Source organism: Trichosurus vulpecula, chromosome 8, assembly GCF_011100635.1.
Source record: "Trichosurus vulpecula isolate mTriVul1 chromosome 8, mTriVul1.pri, whole genome shotgun sequence".
Taxonomy (NCBI): Eukaryota; Metazoa; Chordata; class Mammalia; order Diprotodontia; family Phalangeridae; genus Trichosurus; species Trichosurus vulpecula.
In genome coordinates this window covers 229,305,384-229,326,906 of record NC_050580.1, presented here as the reverse complement: position 1 = coordinate 229,326,906, position 21,523 = coordinate 229,305,384, and the positions used below count along the sequence as shown (strand labels likewise).

At 36.4% G+C, this 21,523-nt stretch overlaps 2 protein-coding genes across 2 annotated transcripts in view; one reads left to right on the top strand and one right to left on the bottom strand.

Moving 5' to 3' along the window:
- Positions 1 to 2,099, top strand: part of LOC118829872 (protein cornichon homolog 1) — a 43,260-nt gene extending 41,161 nt beyond the window's left edge. Inside the window, exons 5-6 of the mRNA XM_036736716.1 lie at positions 1,879 to 1,930; positions 2,043 to 2,099. Of these exons, the coding sequence (XP_036592611.1) occupies positions 1,879 to 1,930; positions 2,043 to 2,099 (109 nt within the window). The remainder of the gene's footprint in view (positions 1 to 1,878; positions 1,931 to 2,042) is intronic.
- A 5,954-nt stretch (positions 2,100 to 8,053) lies between these two features.
- Positions 8,054 to 20,245, bottom strand: LOC118828376 (cyclin-dependent kinase inhibitor 3-like). Its single transcript, XM_036734959.1, is given in 9 exon segments — positions 8,054 to 8,223; positions 9,164 to 9,264; positions 9,969 to 9,999; position 11,104; positions 12,642 to 12,813; positions 12,816 to 12,863; positions 13,770 to 13,814; positions 16,548 to 16,603; positions 20,168 to 20,245. Coding segments are annotated over 9 exon segments (615 nt in total). The 5' UTR covers positions 20,242 to 20,245; the 3' UTR covers positions 8,054 to 8,136.
- Positions 20,246 to 21,523: the final 1,278 nt, after the last annotated feature.

Genomic DNA, 21,523 nt, shown 5'->3' with positions numbered 1-21,523 from the left:
AGATTTGGAGGGAAGCAGAAAACTGGGAGAAAATCTTTACAACTAGTGTCTCTGACAAGTTCAGATTTTTAAAAGCCATGTGTGAAAGATGGAAGTGAATACAAAAAGTACAAATAAAAGAAAAGCACAGTCATCTAAATCATCAGGTACTTGGGATATATGATCTAGTCTGTATTGATGTTTCTTTCATTGATGCAAATCACAACTATCCAGGCCTGCCCATCCTCTGTGACTCTTCTGTCTCTTATACATGGCTTTCAAAACTCTATGGTTATTAATGAATTTCTCATACAGCCACGGTAATCTTTTTTATTTCCTTCATTTCAAACTTATTTGGGAGTTGGGTGTAGAAATTTTCCTGAACTTTTAATATTCATTAACAAAATAGACATTTGAATAAAGGATCATACATAAAGCCATAAACTCATCATTTATAAAGTACTTTTTATGTGCAAAGCACCAAGCTAGGCCCTTGAGATACAAAACCAAAAAAAAAATTATTATGTACTTAACTTAATACCCAGTCTGTCATGACAAGATTTTTTCATTCTTGCAAGTCTTCCATCCTTCTTGAGCCAACTTCCCTTTTAGTCTTAAGCCAATGGGAGCGTTTCTTTGCATTCTTTTGAAATACACTCCCAAGAAGTCTCAAGTATACATTTTGCCTGATAGTCCTTTGATTTTACCAGATCAAAACACCCTTCACTGGCTACCACTTCCATATCTGTTATCTCCATTAGAATGTATAAATTTTTTGAGGGCAGGATCTATCTCTTTTAAAAATCTGTCTCCTTGGTACTTAGCACAGTACTTGGCTATAGTAACTATGCTCTTGGGCGCTTGCACTCTCTCCCTCCCCCACTGTCCCTCACCCCCCCCCCCCCCCGGCTTCTTTCTCTCTGTACACGCACACATAATATACACAGCATATACATTTAAATGTTAGTAAACAGTATATCATCTGTCATTTCAACTTGAGCTATGAGTTCTTCCTTATTGGTTAGAATTTGATCAGTAATAGCACTTCTACCACCTTTGTAAAAGTTGAAATTACCAGCAAGGTCAATTAATCATTCACTGCTTTTATCAGAATAAGACCTAAAGTAGATATCTGGATACTGAATTGTCCTAACAAAGCTCTCTCTCTCCCTCATTCCAGCTTTATGGCTATTAACTCATCTCTTTTTTCCATTCAGCTATGTGTTTAATCCCTTTAATTATACTTGCCCAAATGTTTTACACTATGTTTTGCTTCTCAGCTTAATAGATTTCACATAACTATTTATTCTTGCAATATGCTCTTCCAGTGCCATTTCTCTTTATTCCTTTAAAAAAAAAGGTATACCTTGAGGCTAGATCATGCTTCTCTTCACAAAATATAGCACCCCATAATTGTATGCATGAAGAACATAGCAGACTAACATCTGAAAGAAAAGTGCCAGTTTTTAGCATTATAAAAGTGAATATAGTTTTCAGTAAATAACAAGGGGTTCTTCACTGTATAGATATGTTTCCTGCAAAGATTTTGTGAATTGCATTTGAATTTCATTGTAAATTTGGAACAGTTTGAGTCCCCCCTTTTACATCATACTTAAGGTAAATTCACACATGAGACTTAGAGAATCTTAGAACTAGAAAGGAATTAGAGGTCAGAAATCATTTCACAACTTCCCTGATATCTAACCTCTGCTTGAATGCCTCCAGTGACTTTACCTGGGCAGAAAATTCCCTTTTCTCTTTGGTCCCTTTAGCCTAGCTGTTGCCTAGTAGCTTTTCAGGAGTACTATATGTTCTGTCATGAAGAATTCCCTTTTTAGATTACATATGAGAGTTCTTGAGTTTTCAGACTGGTATTTAAGCCCATGTGTTTTCCTTAAGTGCTGTTACAATGGTTGAACATTTGAAAGAAATAGAGACCACTACAGTAGAGGTACTTACCCTGCTTGGTTTGCTGTACAATGAGGAATACTGTTTGTTGCCATTAATGTTCATGATTGGGAATAAATTGCTTTAAGTTACACTGTTTTTCTTCTTCTTTTCAGCATGATGTATGTTTTGGTGAGCTCTTAGAGGATATACAACAGACTCAGTCCAGTTAAGTGCATGCAAAAGCCACAAAGTGAAAGGATTCTATCCAACAAGAACCTCTTTTCAGGATTAGCTTATGGAATATGATCAGTTACTTTAAAAAAAGACTACTTATTTTTAAAATGTTTCCACGTTTTGATTTGTGGAAAGACTGTTTTCATATGTTATGCTTACACAAAGAAATTAAATGGAATTACGTGTAAATGAGTATAAAATGATTACCTGTGGTATTGACAGGTTTGAACTTGTATTCCCTAGGAACAGCCATAATTTCTGAATAATTGTATTAATTACTGACTGTCCTTTAGTCAGTTAAAAGTTTTTGTTTACAGGAGCTTGTAGTAAGCTTATTTTGGTTTTATTGAAATACTGACTGATTATAAACTAGCTGTAGGGATCAAGTGCTTTTGAAGGACTGAAAAACTTTGTATATGTGACCTTGTGGGAAGCCTCATAGGTTTCCTCATATATCACGTAGAAGATTACATGGGATATATTTGCAGATATAAGATGGTGGGATTTTTTTTCCCTTAACATTTAAATATCAGCCCTATATATTGCATGACCTAGGGATTTCCCATAATAGTTCCATAAAATTCATATACTTTAATTCTTAAGCATAAGTGAATCTATTGAGAATATATACTAAATTATCTTGGAATGCATTTAAAGTTATTTTAAATGTTTTCATTATCAGTCACTTAGTAAGGAATTCGGTATTCTAATTATTGTTACAATCTAGTGGTAAAAGATATTCTTAAGGACTTGCAAGTTATACCTTAGATGTTCAGAACAGAAAATGAGAGAGAACATTGTGTAACTACCCTGCTATTCCTTAGTGCAATACAATAAAAGTCTGAAATTTAAGACTTCTTTTCATTGCATGTTTTAAAGATTACAGGTAGCCACTTAAAATTGCTTAATCTACTACTACAATAATGCATATTAGTTATATTTTTAACTAGCATTATGTTTGTTTTTGTTTTTAAATTTCATTCTTGACTCTGAAGGGACATTTAAATTTCTAGGCACACCAATTCTTGATTTTCCTTTGATATTGTAGTGGTTTATGTTTTATATGACAGATTCATGAAATTGATGTTTTTTCCCATGTTTGAGGGTTAAAATGGCACTTTTTAAAATTTTTTAATGATTTTTTTAATAAACTGATTTCTGGTAAAAAAAAATTCTTTTATCTAGACTGCTGCCTTCTCATCTGTAGTGGTTTTTACAAGTCATAGTCATTTCAAGTTTAATAAATATCCATGTGATTTAACTGGCATCAGAAAATTGAGGCAGGTGTATATAGAATGACTTCTTAGAGTTTTAAATAACCTAAGTTATTTGAATACATTAAATAAATGCAACTTTACTTTTGCATAAAGGAAGTGGATTTTTTGTGTCAATTGGTAAAAAATTTTGTATAAAGTTTCTTAAAGCAGATGCTGTTTCCCTATATAGTTAAAAGTGAAATGTTTTAAACCCTCCACCATCCCCAGTTGGATAGAGTGGTTACAATACTGGGCGTTGTCTATGTGCAGAAATAACATTTTGAGATATAAAATATGTGACCCTACTCTTTCTTTCGTATCTTCCATAGTTTTGGTATGTCTTTCTCTCCCCCACCCGCCCCTGCCAACTCCCATCTCTTCCAATAAAAAATAAATAATAATTTTCCAAGCTACAGGAAGATATGTTGGATTCTACAATGTAAAGAATTTTCTTGTTGCTGCTTCCTGGAGTTTAAAGTACTTCAGGAGCTTTTCTATTATTGTTTGGTTCATCTCCAATATTCAAATGTGTTACCTTATTTAACAGATTGAAATTTTATAAGATACTTAAAAACTTTTTTTTCTGGTGAGACAGTTGGGGTTAAGTGACTGCCTAAGGTCACACAGCCAGTAAAAGTGTAAAGTGTTTGAGGCCCGATTTAAACTCAGGTCTTCCTGACTCTAGGGCTGGTGCTTTATCCACTGCGCCATCTAAACTGTTTCATAAAGTGTTTTTATATTTGAATATTACTTAACCTAAAAAAATTTGAAGGGTTTTTCCTAATATAGGTAGATCCTTTTCTTAAATAAGAATATCATCATACTTTGGTATACAAATACTATGCCCCAAAAGTCTTGGCTGTAGTGCAATTTTAAGCTTTAGTAACTTAAATAGCTTGAACCTGCACTAAGAATTTTGGGACATCTTATATTGATGTTATTTTCAATCTCTGTCCAATAGGCAATAATAATACTTTTTTCGATGCAGATATAACAAATTATGTTGAACTAGATAGTCTTGTAATAACACGTTTGGCCAGTCAAGTCCTTGACTGTTTAGCCATCATGTCCATTGTTGAAAGTGTCCTTTTGGGAAGTGTATCTGTACAAATGCTAAGAAATTTACACACCAAATAGGATTTCCTCCCACTCTCCCATGTTTATGACTTGGGGAGTATTCTGTTTTTATGTGGGCAGATGGAGTGAGAGGTGAGATGGATAAAGGATTCTTTGTGGCTATAGTTAAAGCACCAAAGTTCCTGTCAAATAGTGTGAACACTTTGAAGGAGAAGGAAATGTGAAGACTTCCATACAATACAGCTTTTAACATGTGTCATGTATCAGGTGTCCAGGAAATCTTGAGTTAGATCTAGGTGGTTAGATTTGTGCGTAAAGGGCTATTTGTTAAACATTTTCTAAACTGTGGTGCAGAGAACATGGCCTTCATTTTAAGTCGCAGATTCATAAAGAAGCCATAACCCAGCAGTGGCATGGTTTATCTGAAACTTACATGCAGAGTCCTTTCATTGTGTTAGCCATTTGTCTACAGTTTAGGGCAGGGGTTTTTTTTTGGGGGGGGGCGGGGTTGGCAAGGCAATTGGGGTTAAGTGACTTGTCCAGTCACACAGAGTCAGGTATCTGAGATCAGATTTGAACTCAGGTTCTGTCTCCAGGGCCAGCGCTCTGTGCCAATCCACTGCACCACCTAGCTGCCCTCAGTTTGGAACTTTTTAATGGTTTTGCAGTTCCTATAGAAAAAATTTCTTTACTATTGGCTTCCCCACCCCAACCATCCCAAAATCAACAACATTTTGTAAAACGTAAAATTTTTAATGTTTCAATAAAATACAATTAAGTTGAAATACAGATACAGAAATATATCCTCTTGTGACGTGCTACTGGTTTGGTATAAACAAAATAGCATCCCTTTACCTTGGCTTGTCTGCGAATGCAATATTGTTGAGCATCAGTTTTTATGTAAATTAACATTAGAGTGTACCTAAAAAATCCTATACACAACAGCAGATTTTCAGTTGGTTTGGATATTGTACCAAGAAATTTAACAAAATTGCAAATCCATTTATTTGGCATCTCTGATCTTATAAACATTGTGCATCTGACAAGAAATTGTACAGTAAAACTGCAAGTCATTCAGAAGCATTGATGAACAACAACTATATTTTGACATAGCAATAATCATTTTATGTGGAAAGAAAATCTTGATAATTGTACCACCATGTAAGTAGATTCATTCTTAAATTTTTTGCAACTTTTTACACCAGTTGTAAAAAGTGAAACAAGCTATAAGTTATTTTACTAGAAACAAGCTCTTTAATATTATACTTGTTTACTAACGTGCAAAGAATATTTTCGTATTAATAAATCTCAACGAATCAGTACATAATAGCTTGTATTGAGGAAAAAGCAGGGTTCTACTTTTATAGCTATTACTGTTTCAGGTGACTACTCATAAAAGACACTGTTTTAATTAGACTAAGGATATAGCTTTAATCACCAGATTTTAGCTCTGGGATTTGGAAAACACTATTAACTATGTCGTGCTGCTACAATGTAGTAATAGTGTCACTTCAGAAGCACTAGTGTTTTAGTAGTGCTCATTGTGTAACTACATAAAGAGAGCATCTTGATTTGTTTCAGAATTGGCATTTCAGATTTTAAGCTTAAAATGTCACATGTGTGCGCGCACGTTTTTGTGTTGTGTGGTGTGTGGGTGTGTGTGTGTGTGTGTAAAAATCTACTTTTCCTGGGTTACAATTTCTTGTCTAATTGTTCTGGAAGTAATGGTGCAATTCACTAGTATACTGGAACAAGAGATAACTGTGGACATTAAGGCGACAAGACAAACAAAATATAGTTTATTTTAGCATTTTGCTTGTTTTCTTCAAATTATCAAGTTTGAACCTTACAAGGTTTTATATGTGACCAAAGAAAATGCACTTAAAATTGGTCCTTCTAGCTCAGTGGATTTATTCTGCATTTGTATATTTAATAAAAACTGTCACAAAGTATTTGTGGTTTGTGTTATTTATGTTAATGGCATCCTTTGTGGCACATTAAGCTACTAATTTTTCAATGCAATTACTTCTTATTTGATTTGTGGGTATTAAACTCTTCTAGAATTATTTTCTATTTTCTCTCCACCCTCGTTTTGGCTGTGTCTTTCATAATGAGCTCCTTCACCCAAGATCAGGGCACAGAAAATATTTCCTCCAACTATCATGCCATACACTAACTATATTCCTTGCAGTCTTCGAGCAGGGAGTTTCTTTTGTCTTTCTGTTAGACAGAAAATTATAGTAGCTGTTTAAAATAATTTAGTGGTGAAATGGATTCTATATGTTAGTATTAAAATGGCATTTAAAAATGGAAACTTAGATATAACATGAGTATTTAGCTGAGCTTAGTTAACCAATTGCATTACCTTCCTCAATTATCCTGAGTTGGCAGTATAATTTCTAATACGTGAAAGCAAAATCAAGATTCAGAACTGTTTGATGTTAGAAAGTTTGTTTAGGTTGTACTTTATTAAAATTACAGAATGCGATTTCTCATGAAATCTCTGCTATTTCATTACTCCTGAACTTTTAATGATCAAAAATGCCCGTGCTTTTAGTATGTGTGGTTTGAGATAGTAATTTAAGTTCTTAGGACTTTCACTTGGATATTAATGGGATACGTAATTTTTTATATATTTCTTAGTACTACTATAGTTACTTTCTAATTAACTAAAATAGAAATTAACATAATGAGTTTTGTGTCAGTACAGGTTCTGTGATTTATAGTTCTTGAAAACACTGATAATCATTTGAAGGCACTTCTTTGAAATACTGCAATATTCCAATAGCAAAATGTGCTTTAGTTGCTGGACTATTTGATAGAAAAAGATTTCCTTTGGAGTTTGTAGGTGTTAAAGAACAGTGGAAACTAATTATACTTTGGAAACACATCAGCACCCTATAGAGTATGGTATCACTGCCTATAGCTAAATAAGTGATCTTGAATATTGTCTTCCCTGGCAAAAGTTCACGTGAGAGTCTTGGGTATTTTCAGGAGCACAATTTAAAACAGGATACCTCTTTATTAAATTGGTTTGAGAAGGGATGTTAAATTAGGTTAGATTTCCTTAATTTAGTTGAGTCTTAGTGCTGTGATTCAATCTAGGGTGGTTAAAATCAACAATGAGCAATTAGAATTAAGACCATTAAAGAAAATTGATATCCACGTAATTTTAAAGGTTAAAAATAGAAAAGTAAGTGAAAAGATTCAGCTGGGTACTACATAGAAAAAAACAGACAATTATGTAACAGCATGCAGACCATTAGAAACAAGTCAACCAGGATCAATGAAAATCAAGAACAAGGTACCCAAGGAATGTCCAGTCTTCTCATAGTCAAGCAGTACATAGTGATGTCAAGGACCCAGGGTGGTTTCTATTCTTACTAATTACTTACTATATACTTACTGATTACTAATTAGCATGACACAGGGATCATGACAAATATCTAAATTATGTTGAATGCAATCATACCCATATAAATCAGTACCCATATAAAACAGAAAAGGGGGCCATTTACAGAAAGGATATTTTTATGCATCTAATATCCCCAAATAAGAACACAAAATGAAAACTAAGAAGAAAAAAAACTTAGAGATATATCTGTATAGGCATATTTTCATTTGAATTGGTTACAGTAGTAACAGTTTCTGGTAACTATAAAATTACAGAAAAGATGTATACTAAATTGATAGTTGTTCTTTATCTAGATACTGATCTTGATACTGAGTCTCTTGTTGACAGATGTGCAGCCAGTTTGTCTCGAAAATCATGGAGATAATTATATTGCTGGAAAAATTAGAATTACTATTTTGAAATACCTTGCATAAAGCCAGTTAAATAAAATATTTACACTGCTAGAAAGAATCAAGATAACTTTGTGTAAAAGGCAGCTTCAATCTCCCCCGCCCCGATCCCTGAGGCAAGGGTGGCAGAAGACTAAATAATACTTTTAAAAAATCCCAGCCTAGTAGCTCTTTTGGGATCAAATATTGCCCCTCACAGTGTAGCTAGGTGGCACAGTGAGCACTGGCCCTGGAGTCAGGAGGACCTGAGTTCAAATTTGGCCCCAGACACCTGACACATTTACTAGCTGTGTGACCTTGGGCAAGTCACTTAACCCCCAACTGCCCTCAAAAAACAAAAATAAAAATATTGCCCCTTACCAACCACCTCAAGCAAACTGGCTAAAGAAAAGAGTATAAGCAACTCTCATCACCAATAAAATGTGACATGTTCCTCTTCAAAATGAATAATGCCTAGTACAGGCTATTATATTGCATGATGAGAAAAAATGTAGAGAGTAGAAGACCCAGAGTAACTGATTATCATTATTACTTCTAAATATTGATAAAGTCTCTATATACCAAACTTGGTGACATAAACAGGATCTTTAGTTCATCAGGAGCTAGAAAAGACATTTTAACCAAAACAAAATATTTCTCTGCTCCAAGTTTTTAAAGGCCTTATAGTAGTTTACAACAGTCTAAAAGGTGAGACGATCCATTCCTAGAATGGGAGGAGTTGAGGAAGAGCATAAGAACCAAAAAGTTGATACTTTTAGCTTTTTATGGAAAATTTTATGATTGCGTGTAACAATGCTATGTTTAAATATAAATTTAACTTTAAATATGTTGTTTTGAAAGTACTGTTCTTATTAGGCCTTCATTATATATTTAATACTCTCATCTTGCCCTTCCTAACTATTCAAAAAGCAAATTATAATTACCTTTATGGTCTGTATAGCCCCAGATCCTCTTAAATCTCGAAGGCTGTCAATTGCCTGCTGTGGTGATACTGTATCAGATAAGTACAGTAGGAGGCAAGCTGCTACTATTTTAAAATAGTACAAAAATTTGAACAATAGTGTTACTGGATGTACAGAAGAAGCATTTAGATTATTTTACATAACACCATCTTGTTAAAATAGGGATAAGTTTATTTGCTATTTTGTTTCTACTATTTACCAATACTGAAGCCATTTAGAAAATACGAAATTATTTTTAAAACACCTAGACAGCCATTTTGACAAATGAATTCTTACGGCTTAGTATATCTTTTATATAATAAGCCTACATACTGATATATAGGAGGATGGGAGTAGTGTATTATATATTTAAGAATACCTGAAAGATACATGAATTCCTTATTTCCCAATGTGGGATTCTACTGGTAGCTCACCACCCACCTATGACTTAGTAGTGAAGTGCCAAGTCTTGCTAAGGGCCATACTGCTAAAGGTAGAATTTTCATCTATTCATCCTGACTTGAAGTCTATCACGCAATTCAGCAGCCAACCCCTGTGTACATAGATTTAAATATATATGTAAGGATAATAGTAAGCATGTAGTATAAACATGGACTCTCCCAGCTTAAAAGCATGGTGTTAAAAATTCAAGACTTAAGTATGTTTTTTCAGACTTACACTAAATTTTGGTTTTATTGTTGGTGTAGTATCAAACAGCTTAGAAACAGTAATTTGACTACTTAATGTAAACATTTATTTAATGTGGATAGAAAAAATTTTTCCTTACCAAGACAAGATCTCCCAAGTCCTCCTAACAACTGAAAAGGAAATAGAATTTGGGTTGTACCAGTTGTGAGTGATCTTTAGTTGTACCAGAAGTAAGACATTGAGGAGGTTGGGTTTTTTTTTTGTCTTTTTAGCATTTTTTTATAACAGCAAACACTTAATTATCAGCTTACACAATTTCAGAAAAGGAACTTAGCGTAAACCCTTCTTTTAGAAATCCCAAAGATGATGTATCTTGCCCAAAGTTACATCACTAGTAACAGATCCAGATCTTTTAATTTCTAAACTAGCCCTTTCCACAATAAATTACGTCCAAGATGGAAAAACTGTAGAAGTCCTAAGTATCTCTAGAGGTTGTAGGACAAAGGAGTTTTATTTATTAGCCTTCTAAAGGTCTACTTCCTAGGAATGAAACATTTTGAAATTCTGTAGGACAGGTAGACACAGACTACATTTCAGTATTTTCTTTGATAACATAAAACTATCTAAACCTACTTTAGTAGATGTGGAATAAATGCAAACTTATTAATACACAGCAATAATGGACTTAGGTAATATTGTAAGAAAATAAGCTATTCCAAGTATGAACATTCTAGGAAAAATTCATTTAATACTTTAAAAGCACACCAGAATGTTTAACTTTTTGGTAGAAATCTTTCTAAATATAATATTTTCCTGCCTTCTTCAGACTTTCATGGCATGGGTTAAAAGAAGCAGTATGGAGTAAAATTAACAGTAGACCTGGTGTTAGGAAGGAACCTAGGATCAATTCTGGCCTGATGCTTACTAGCTCCAAATTGTAGGCAAAACATTGAACAGTTTTAAGTCTCAGTTCCTCTGCAAAATAAGGATAATACCTCTAGTATCACAGGGTTGTGAGAATCAAATGAGATGTATGCAGAACACTACATATCATTATGAACACAAATTACTTATACTCTAGTTGTAGCAGTAGATGACTGATGGCGTGGAGCAGAGGAAAAGATACCTAGAACTTGATTTCTTGAATAAATCTCTTAATTTGTTTTGTATCTGCCCGTTCCTCATGAAGGTGGAATGAAGAAAGTACAATTATTTTACAAATTTTTTGTTTTACAGTTTGTGAGGAATCCAATACTCCATCACCACATTATAACACTTGGGCAGGTCAACTGCATTGACTTGGTGATGTATAAGGCGGCCCAGCTAAATGATTTTGTATCCTGAGTGCCTAGCACATGGTACATGTTTAATAAATGTTGGTGACTTACTTACGGAATAACAGAAATGTCAGCAATGGAAAAGATTTTAGAGAGGAGTCCCCATCTTCTCATTTTGCAGATTAACAAACAGATACAGACTTAGTTAACAAGCATGCCCAAGGATGCACAGCTAGTTGGTATGGACTAGACCAGAACCTAGTTCTGACTCTCAATGCAGTACTGCGGCCTTTTCAAGTAGCATTGGGCCAAAAATAGGATTAACATGTAGCTTGCCACTATGCTGTCAAGAACTGCACGATGACTGCAGTTTATTTCGTGTGACACAGTAATGCTATTCTGAGATGGGGGCACTCAATTTCTGTTCTGTTGCCACTTCTATTGCTTAAGCACCACAGCTTCTGCTGCCCATTATCTTTGCTGATTTCCCCCCACATATACCCCCTTCCTTTTTTCCTTTATTTCTTTCCCTGTTCTAGCTCCCAGCCTTCTTGGCTCTTACAATAGCAGTTTCACCTGAATAAGCCATTGCCAAACAATGAGAGCATTACAACCAGTCATCATGATGTGTGCAGCTTCGTTTCCTCTACTGTCATCACTGATTACCTGGGTGTTATTCTCTTGATGCCAGAGATGCTTGTTTTGTTTTTAACTTACAAGTTTGACATTTACAAATGCAAATACATGACGATGGAAAGAGTCCAGCTGGACAAGTGAGCTTTTACTGAATAAAAGATAAGGGATACCCTATCCTTTGTCACATTCTTAAGTTTCACTAAAGCTCAAAAGCGAGGGAAGGACTAAAGAAAGAGCAAACAAATTCTATAACTTTCCCAATCTAACCATTTGGAAACTAGGAATGGTTGAGTTGTAACCTAGCATAGGTCTAAGCATATCACCCCTCCAACTTAATAAACTCTAGTGGCTCCCTATCTCCTCCAATATGAAATACTTTCAAAATCCTTCAAAACCTCCTCTCTATCTCCTTTCCAGTCTCTCATACCTTACATTACCCTTCTCACTCCATGTGTTCCTCAATCCAATGACATGGGACTCTTTGCTCTACCTTGAACATGATACTCCACTTCTCAGCTCTGGGCATGGACATTTTCTTTGTCCCCCATGCTTAGAATCCTCTCCCTCTTCAACTCCACCTACTAACTTCCCTGGTTTCCTTCATGTCTCAGTTCTAGCTAAAAACACCTACAGGAAGCCTTTCCTAACCCTCTTAATTCTAGTACCTTCTTCTGTTGATTTTTTTTTCCAATTAATCCTGTATACAGCTTGTCTGAACACAGTTGTTGAATGTTGTCTCTCTCAGGGACTGTCTTTTGCCTTTCTTTGTATCCCTAGCACTTAACACAGTGCCTGGCACATAGTAGGCACTTAATAAATGCTTACTGACTGACCTACAGGAAATATATTTTGATCAGAACCATTTACAAAATAAATGCTAAAAAAAAAGTAGAACATACTGTATTAAGGTTTTCCGGTTATTTTCAAGACATACTGCAAGCTCCTGTAGGATTCCACAACATCGGTCTATGTCAGGGGTATCCCCATCTGGGATAGGATGGTGGTGAATGATGATTCCATGCTGCTGATAGAAATCTAAAAGGTTTGGTACTCGGTATTTTGACAGCTCTCTCTGGTACAGAACACAAATATATCTTGTATACCATAGTTCTTTAGTTCTTCTGCCAGTAGACCAGAAACACAGAAGACTATATTAAATGTAACATAGGGAAGATGGGCAAGACAAATTCCAAATAATTAAAAGCAGGAAAGGCAAACACAATTCTTCTCAATTCACATTCTAATGGCAAAAATAATATGTAAGTAACTAGGCATATGCAAGATATATAGGGAAGACATGGAAGATAATCTCAGGAAAGGCCTTCTGCAGAAGTTAGGTTTTGAATTTCATCTTGAAAAGCAAAGAGGTGAATATAAGAAAGGAGAGCATTAGAGATATGAGATAGCCAATGAAAAAGTACAAAGAAAGGAGATGGAGTGCTGTTTACAAAGAACAGCAAATAGACCAGATTTAAGTGGAGGGTAACAGGTGTTTGTACTCCCAGTACTATGCTTCGCATATAGTAAGTGCTTCATAATGTTTGCTGACTGGCTTCCCAGCTGGCCACCTCTGAACACTTCCGACTACACTTCTGACTTTAGACAGATAGTCTGTGTTTCACTTTTACTGCTTCATTTCTGCTTCTACAATGTCTATAAAAAAAGTGTTCATGTTCAAAATAATGGAGAGTACAGTTTTTCATTATTCCGTTTTAGTACATTTTACCATGAAAAGTAGTTTTATAATTTAATAAAATAAGTGCCACATCAAAGAAAAGAAACTATGCCTGGGTGTGTGCACAATGTTAAATCTTTGATGTATTTTTAATTTCTGCGGCTTTGATACCTCCTTCCCTAAAAGTCAATTGTTTGATTCCTCATAAAAATCTTAACAGCTGCCGTTAAAGAAAATGCTATGAGGTATTTTTTTATGTAAAGATAAGAGAAACACTACAACAATATATTTTTCCTCTTCACTTATAAATATTCTGCATGTGGAATGGAACAATATGTCAGATAACACTTACCCATGTCCTTTTGGAGATTTCTCCTAACATCTTTAAATTTGCAACCTACAGTAGGTTAAGAAGGCAAATGGAGAAAAGTGAGTTACAGTGATAATAGACAGTCTTGGTTTAAAAAACAAGACTTAAATTGACAAGTAAAATATTAACTATTTAGCATTGCTCATTTTAAAAGGTTATATATATATGAAAAGTTAATGATGGGGAATAACACCTAAAGAATTACTTTCAACAGGTCTGACCCATGTCACATCCCTCTAAATAACTGCATAGCTTTGGGCTTTAAATAGCACTTTTTCAAAAATAATTTAAGGCATTTGGGAATGGAATGAGACTGGCTTATGTGGATGGTTCAAAATAGGCAGATAAGGTGGGATCAGATTATGATGGGCCAAAGAAAAGACATGGGAGAATTTGGGGCAAGACAATATGATACTACTAGATCGACTGATATAGATATATAGATATAGATATAGTAGGAAGTCTAGGATAGTGGTGAGGGTATTGACCTTGGATCTGTGAGTATTGGGTAATGAATCTGAGCCAGAAACTGATTACTCCACAACAGCAATGGTATAATCCAAGGGCTAACCAATTGAGCATGGCAAAACTGAGATATATTACATGCTCCTTATAATATCTAATCTCAGGGTTTACCTAAAGCACAAAGATACTGCCTCCCCCTTTACCTGTTATGCAAATCACCTAACTTCACTCCTAATGCTTCCCCTTCTATATGTGATAGACTTTGACCTGGGTACCTGAAGCACTAGAAAAATCTCCTTTCACTCTAGCATCTTCACATGCTTCTCATTCCATCTTCCTCTCAGCTCATAAAATTATTTTTTAAAGCATAAGACTGACCATGTCATTCTTTACTCCCCCACTCCAACTCAATAAACTCCAGTGGCTATTACTTCCAGGATCAAATATAAAATCTTGTTTGTCTTACCAGGCCCCTTCCTACCTTTCCAGTCTTTTACACCACACTCTCCCTTCCTTAATACTCTACAATCCAGTAGATTGCTGCTGTTCCTCAAACATGATATTCCATATCCCAACCTTTTCACTAGTTGTCCTCCTTAATTGCTCTCTTCAAGTCTTAAATCCCACCTTCTGAAAGAGGCTTTTCATGGTTCCCTTCAATGCTAATAATGCCTTCCCTCTGAGATTACTTCCAGTTTTCCCTGTGTATATCAAATGTACATAGTTATTTGCATATTGTCCTACCATTAGAATGTGAGCTCCTAGAACCTAGCTGCCCTACAAAGGCTTTACATTTACCATAAAGATCTATGTCACATTATTGCCAACAGATCCTAAGGAGATCCAAGACACCTTATCTTTCATCTCCTGGGCTTAGCACAGTGTCTGGCAATAATAAGCACTTCTTGTTCTTTTAAACCAGAATTTTCAAAAATAAGAAAGCCTATTCAATCACAATTGCTTTCATCAAAAATACCATTTAATAATATTTTAGGGAAAGCAAAACATTTTTGGACCAATATTTTCAAAACATTATTTCATCTTTATATCATCCTATTAAAGTAGATATTTTATATTTTCTAAAGTACACAATTACGTATATTATTGTAACATGTGTGGAATTGCATATACATTTAGTATTCATGCTTAAAAATTTTTTTAATAGGATTATGTGCCCCAAAGTTTAGAGATCACTGGTTTAGATGAAAGGGAAAGTGGATTGAGTGATTTAAGCCCAAAGGGAATCAAAACAAGTAAGGAAGAGGCACAACTGAGGTAGTAAGAGGCATGGAAAGTAATGATCATAGGTTTCAGAGCTCAGAGGAACCTTAAAAATCATCTAGTCCAACACTTAACAGAAAAAGAAACTAAAGCTGTAAGAGGCTGTGATTTGCCCATGGTTACATAAGCAGGAAGTAGCTGATCTAGGATTCTAATTCTAATCCAAATCTCCTCTAACTCCAAATCCAGAGTTCTTCTGTGTGTTATACCAGAGGAGGCTGTGCTAGAAGGGGTGAAGATAGCTTAGAGGAAACCAGTAGAAGGGAAAGACTCATATTTTGGTTTACAGTTGAACTATCATTTCATATGATACAGCTCTATCGAAGTGATTTACCCTACACATTGGTCATAGGCTTTCTAAAAATTACAGTTCTTTTAATTCCATGTAGCTTGAGTTAAAAAAAAAATCCAAGAGCATCTTTTTAAAACCCAGCTTATATCATATTTTTTCAACATATTTTTCAGGGTTGAAATGATCTATTGTAACCTGTAAAGTTCCAAGAATTTTCTAATAATCCTTACAAATGGCAATTTCCATAAGCTTTGTCTGAGTTCTCTACTATTCCATAAATTCCTTGAGGACAAGACAAATATAGCTCCAAATTCTAAGCACCACAAATGGCTGCTCAGGGCCCTCATCCCAGCCTGGAAAAAATATCAGCTTCCTATTCCTGTGTCCTTTGGGGTACAATGTGGTTCTGACTCAGTCAAGACCACATCTTCCTGCCTTTTAGTTTTGTTTTTTTTTTAATCAACATCTGCAGGGCTTTATAGAGCTGTAACTCTGGAACTGGAAGGGTCTGAGGAATAGATGTATGTATATAGTCCCTCATCATCCTCCATCACTATGATTCCCCAAAGTAAACATACTTATATGGCTCTCTACATAACAGCAAAGTTGTAATAAAAAGAATTCCTCTAGCGTTTGATATGGTGAATAACCAATAGAGATTAACTAATAATGGAAAACTGCTTTAATGGTATCAGTAAAACTCTAGCTGCAGTGTTACCCACCTGGAAGAGAACATAAACCTAGAAACTGAGAACAATTCACAAGAGATAAGGGTAGCCTAAAAAGAAATAAAAAGTGTTGGCTGTTATTGTTAGAAATATTAAAAATTTAAACTTATATGTCAGCACATCCAGATGGTAAAATAATCCATGTGTTAATCATCTCCAAAGTCTAGAGTGATTAAGCACTTTATACTTTTTAAAGCATTTTTTAAAAAATTAGTCTTATGACTTTAATAACTTATACCATTTACAACCAGCATAAAACATTTAAACGTACAGCAAGTACATATCAATTTATTTATTTTTAATACCTGAAAATTCTGCTCTCCTTAGTGTGTAGGGCCTAAGCATATAATTATCATTAGCAACTAATATACAGCCTGTCCAGAGCAAACTAGCAAAAAAACCTAAAGACCAAGGGGGAAAATGGGAAATGTAACGTACCTATCTCTTCTTAGCTCCTGGGTTTTGTGGCTATATTAGGAATTGGGAGTAGTTTCTTTTAGATGGTTAGAACATTTGAAGATGCCATTTGAACTGAAAGTTAATTGCTACTTGAGAGTAAGTCAAAAGAAGATCAACTTTTTTAACTTTATCTACAAAGTCAAAAGCATACCACACTGCCATGGTGCTTTCACAAGTAAAGTGGGGACTGTGGAAAGGGACTAAAGAAAACATTTGTTTGACAGGACTGATGGTTGTAGAGAACCAGCTGTAACAGTATCAAAGCACTATTAGTAAAATTTGCATATATGTAGGTTTTAATATAGGATCCTTTCTTTGCTGTATTTGCTGTAAATGGGTTTTTACCTGTAACATGGTCTACAAAGGCTTTGTTGTTGGTTTCAATTCTATCCAACTCTTTGTGACCATTTTTTGGGGTTCTCTTGGCAAAGATGATAGAGTGGTTTGCCATTTCCTTCTCCAGCTCATTTAACAGATGAGGAAACTGAGGTAAAAGGGTTAAGTGACTTGCACAGCTACTAAGCTACTAAGAGCCTTGGGTCTTCCAGACTCCAGGCTCAGCACTTTATTCACTGTGCCAACTAGCTGTCCTACAAAGGCTTTACATATACCATAAAAATCTATGTTAGCTTATTTCTAACAGATCCTAAGGAGAACCAATACAAGGCATTTATGCTCCTTAGGCATAGTTTGAAAATTATGTTCAATCAAAAAACATTTATTAAGCACTTGTTATATGTTAGCATTTTGTTAGGCTCTGGGGAGCTGAAGAGAGAGTAAATCCCAGGCATAGGGGCAGTCAGTGAAAAAGTACAGAGATACATAGAAGATGAAGTGTTATGTCTAAGAAACCAGAAAGGCATCCGGTTTGGTCAGGAGAAATGTCCAATGAGGCTGAAAAAGACAAATTAGGGATGGATTATGAAGGTCTTTAAAAGCTAAACAGCGTAGTTTATATTTTACCGTACAGACAACAGGGAACCTTAAGAAAAATTATTTTGGCAGCAGTGGAGAAGATAATTTAGACAGGGAGTCCAATTAGGAGTCAGTGAGAGGGCCTGAAATAAAGTGAAAGCTTAATAAATAGAGACAAAGATACAGACAAAGCGTTGATTCCAAGAAATGTTGTGGAGAAAATAGCAAGATTTGGCAACTGATTGGATATGTGATATGAGGGAGAATGAGAGTCTAGGATAATACCATGGACAAGAGCCTGGGAGACTAGAAGAATGTTTGTGCCTTCAGCAGAAATAGAAAGTTATAAGAGGGGTGGATATGGGAGGAAGAATAATGACTCATCTACAGAGATATAGAAAAGGGGAGCTCATGAGAGGATGTAGAGAGCAAACAGGGTGATATGTAAACAGTAAGGAGATGTGATGATACCAATGAGTCAGCAAAGGAGACTAAGAAGGAACTTTCAAACAAACAGGAGAAACTGTAGAGTAGTATGGTAGTATGAAACCCCAGGGAAAAGAGGATATCCAGGTTAAAACAAAGGATGGTCAACAGTGTCCAATGCAACAGAAAAGTCAAGAAGAATCAGGACTGAAGAAAAGACCATTAGCCTTGGCAATTGAGAGATTACTGGGAACTTTGGTGAGAAGTTTCAGTGGAATGATGAGATTAGAAGCTGGGCTGCAAAATGTTGAGGGCAGAGGAGAGAAGAGGAAATGAAAGCAGTAAGTACTGACAGCCTTTTCAAAAAGTTTAGCTGATAAAGAGAAAAGAGATATAGGATGATAGCATGAGGGCCTAGTGAAGGTTTTTAAGGATTGGGGAGCCTTAGAGTATGTCTGAATGTATCAGGGAAGGAACCAATAGAAAGGGAAAGGTTGAAGTTTAGAGAAAGAAAAGGGCTGAAAGAGGCTGGAAAATGCTACAGAAGGTAATGGATTCAAATACATGTGTGAGCCTTGGCAAGAAGGGTACTTTTTTGTGAGATATTAGAAAAAAGGAGAAAGTGGGGGTTGGTGTCAAGTGGTTTTGAAATGAAGAGAATAGCCTCAATTGTTTCAAAAAATAGAGTTCTTCAAAGCAAAGAGTGGGGAGACAGGAAGATATAAAAGGTTTGAAGAGGGAAGAGAAGGTACTATGTGGAGAAAATGAGGAATCAGGATGAAATAAAAGATCACCCTTACTATATTGAGGGCTCAGTTAAAATTGGATAACATAAATTTGTAATACATCATACACAATTAGTACAACTATGAGTTTTCCTCCAGTTCCATTCGGCAGCCTCCTTACGTGATGCTATCACTAGAGACTTTACATAATGGACCTATCACAAAAATAAATACCTATATGCCATAGAAAGCAGAATTTTCTGATGGCTCTTACCCTTGCCAAGCACTAGTCCTGACTATGGTTATGAGTAATACATAGGAGATGTCAAATATATACTTTTCTCCCAGCAGAGAACAAGCTCTGTCCATGTAGCTGGTCTTAGGGTGCTGTGGGACATTTCAGAAAACAGTAATAGCTCAGTCTTTTGTTGGGCTTATGCTTGAATTTTCCAGCATGGTTTGGGACCTGCTAGAATTTATTTCAACTGGGAAAACTCTGGAAAAACCCAGGCTTCTATCCCAGAATAAAGCGTCAGAATAGGGTGGATTGTAATGATAAATTGGTAAATTTCCAGTTCCTCTATTTCAGCCAAAATCTTTCATGGCTGACTAATCAAAACATATACTAGATAAGGATAATTAGAGTTTCACCTATGCTTATTTGCTGCTATGTGCTTCTACTTTGTTTTTTCTAAATTATAAAATAGAAGGGAAATGAAAGGTTTTTTTCTCATGAGCAGTGCGTATAATCAGTGGTTGCAAATTACCTTACACTTCTAAAGTGTTGTTAATAATAATAATTTAGCTAGCATTTTTAAGGATTACAAAGTATTTTACACATTCTCATTTGGCCCTCAGAAGTATCCTGAGAGTTAAGTATCACATGTATTGTGAAATTTTTGGATAAAGAAATGAAGCTAAAAGAGATTAAATGATTTTTGCCCATGGTCAGGCGCAGGATTTAAACCAGGTCTCTCCTGACTCCAAGTCCCCCATTCTTTCTACTACATGCTTAGTCACATACCAAAATCTTTAACAGCACGTTCTCAACAGAATACAAAAAATCTTTAATCAAGTATAACAACTTACCATGATACCTGAAATGGAGTCTGTTCGTTTTCAACTGGCTCTTCATCTGATGAGTCAAACTCACTGGCCTGCATTGTACTGGGCTTCAAAAAAACACAGTCATGCCAAAAGTGGTAAGTGTATAACGCTTACAAAAAGGACCACACTGTAGCAAAAGCTTGCTTCCGACCTAAAAATTATTGCTTAGATGTTATTGTTCAGATGTCCTTAAAAGTAACAAGCTGAAAAGAAGGCAACTGTACTCTGAGCACGGACTTAGGAAACTAGCTGGACGTCTCCAGGGATGCTGATAGGGCATCATCACACCCCAGGTATCACAAATGGCTGTTAACTGAGCCCTCAAGATTCACACAGAGACAACAGCTGCTTGGACCTCTGCACCTTGTCATTAGCCGCTGAACAAGTTCAGCTATGCAAATGGTCTCCGGGGTAGGATTTCTCAAAGGTAACTTAAAGGCTTTAGTGAGACAGATAACTCGAGCGCAATAAGGCAAAGCTTCGATGGTCCAAGCTGAAGGAGCTGTTTCCCCCTCTCCCTGGGCCCCGCCCCTCGTGCTGCGGTTGCCTCACTCCCTACCCACCTCGGGAGCCCCGCCCCACTCCTAGCCCTGGCTCTCTACTCCAGGGACTAGTCTCCCCGAGGGCCCGGGGTATGCTCTGCCCAGTTGCCTGCGGGAGGAGCTGAAAGTTAACCAATGTGAAACCGTAGGGAGAGCGGCGGGCCAAGGGCCCTCCCCTGCCTAACCCGAGTCCTCGGGGGTGAGGGAAAGAGTGGAGCCGCTACAATTAGGTCCACGGACGGCCAATCAACCAAGCCGTGCAGCTTCGTCTCCGCATCCCGCCCCGCAGCGGCCAGACTCACCACCTTCATCACCTTCGCAGCGAGGCTGCCGGGAGCCCGACCTCAGGCACTTAGCTTCAGCCCCTTACCCTTGGAGGGTCCTCCTCCCGCTTTCCAAGAGCTCATTGGTAGCGTCCTTCTGTGAGGCGGGGAAAGGGCACGTCCCGGTAGCCAATCAGACGCCCCTGCTTTATTTTACCTCCCCGCTCTCACATCAGGCTCTGCCTCCAACTGCTCATTGGTTCCCCCTCGGCCTTTGAAAGACGCGCGGGAGTAGCTGCTCCCTGAGTGCCAATTGGCTAGGCATGAAATGCTGGTGGAGGGCCAAAGTCCCTATTGGAGTTTGGGGTCTTTTCTTGTGCCCCACGCGATAGATCGAAAGCAATTTCGTTTACCCTCACGCTCTAAATCCAACAGTATAACCCTTCTTCAATCTCTGTTTTGCAAATAGCTGGCAGACTGGGAGCCAACCTAACCCCCTACCTTTTCCTCAAAGCTATTCACATCGTATCTCG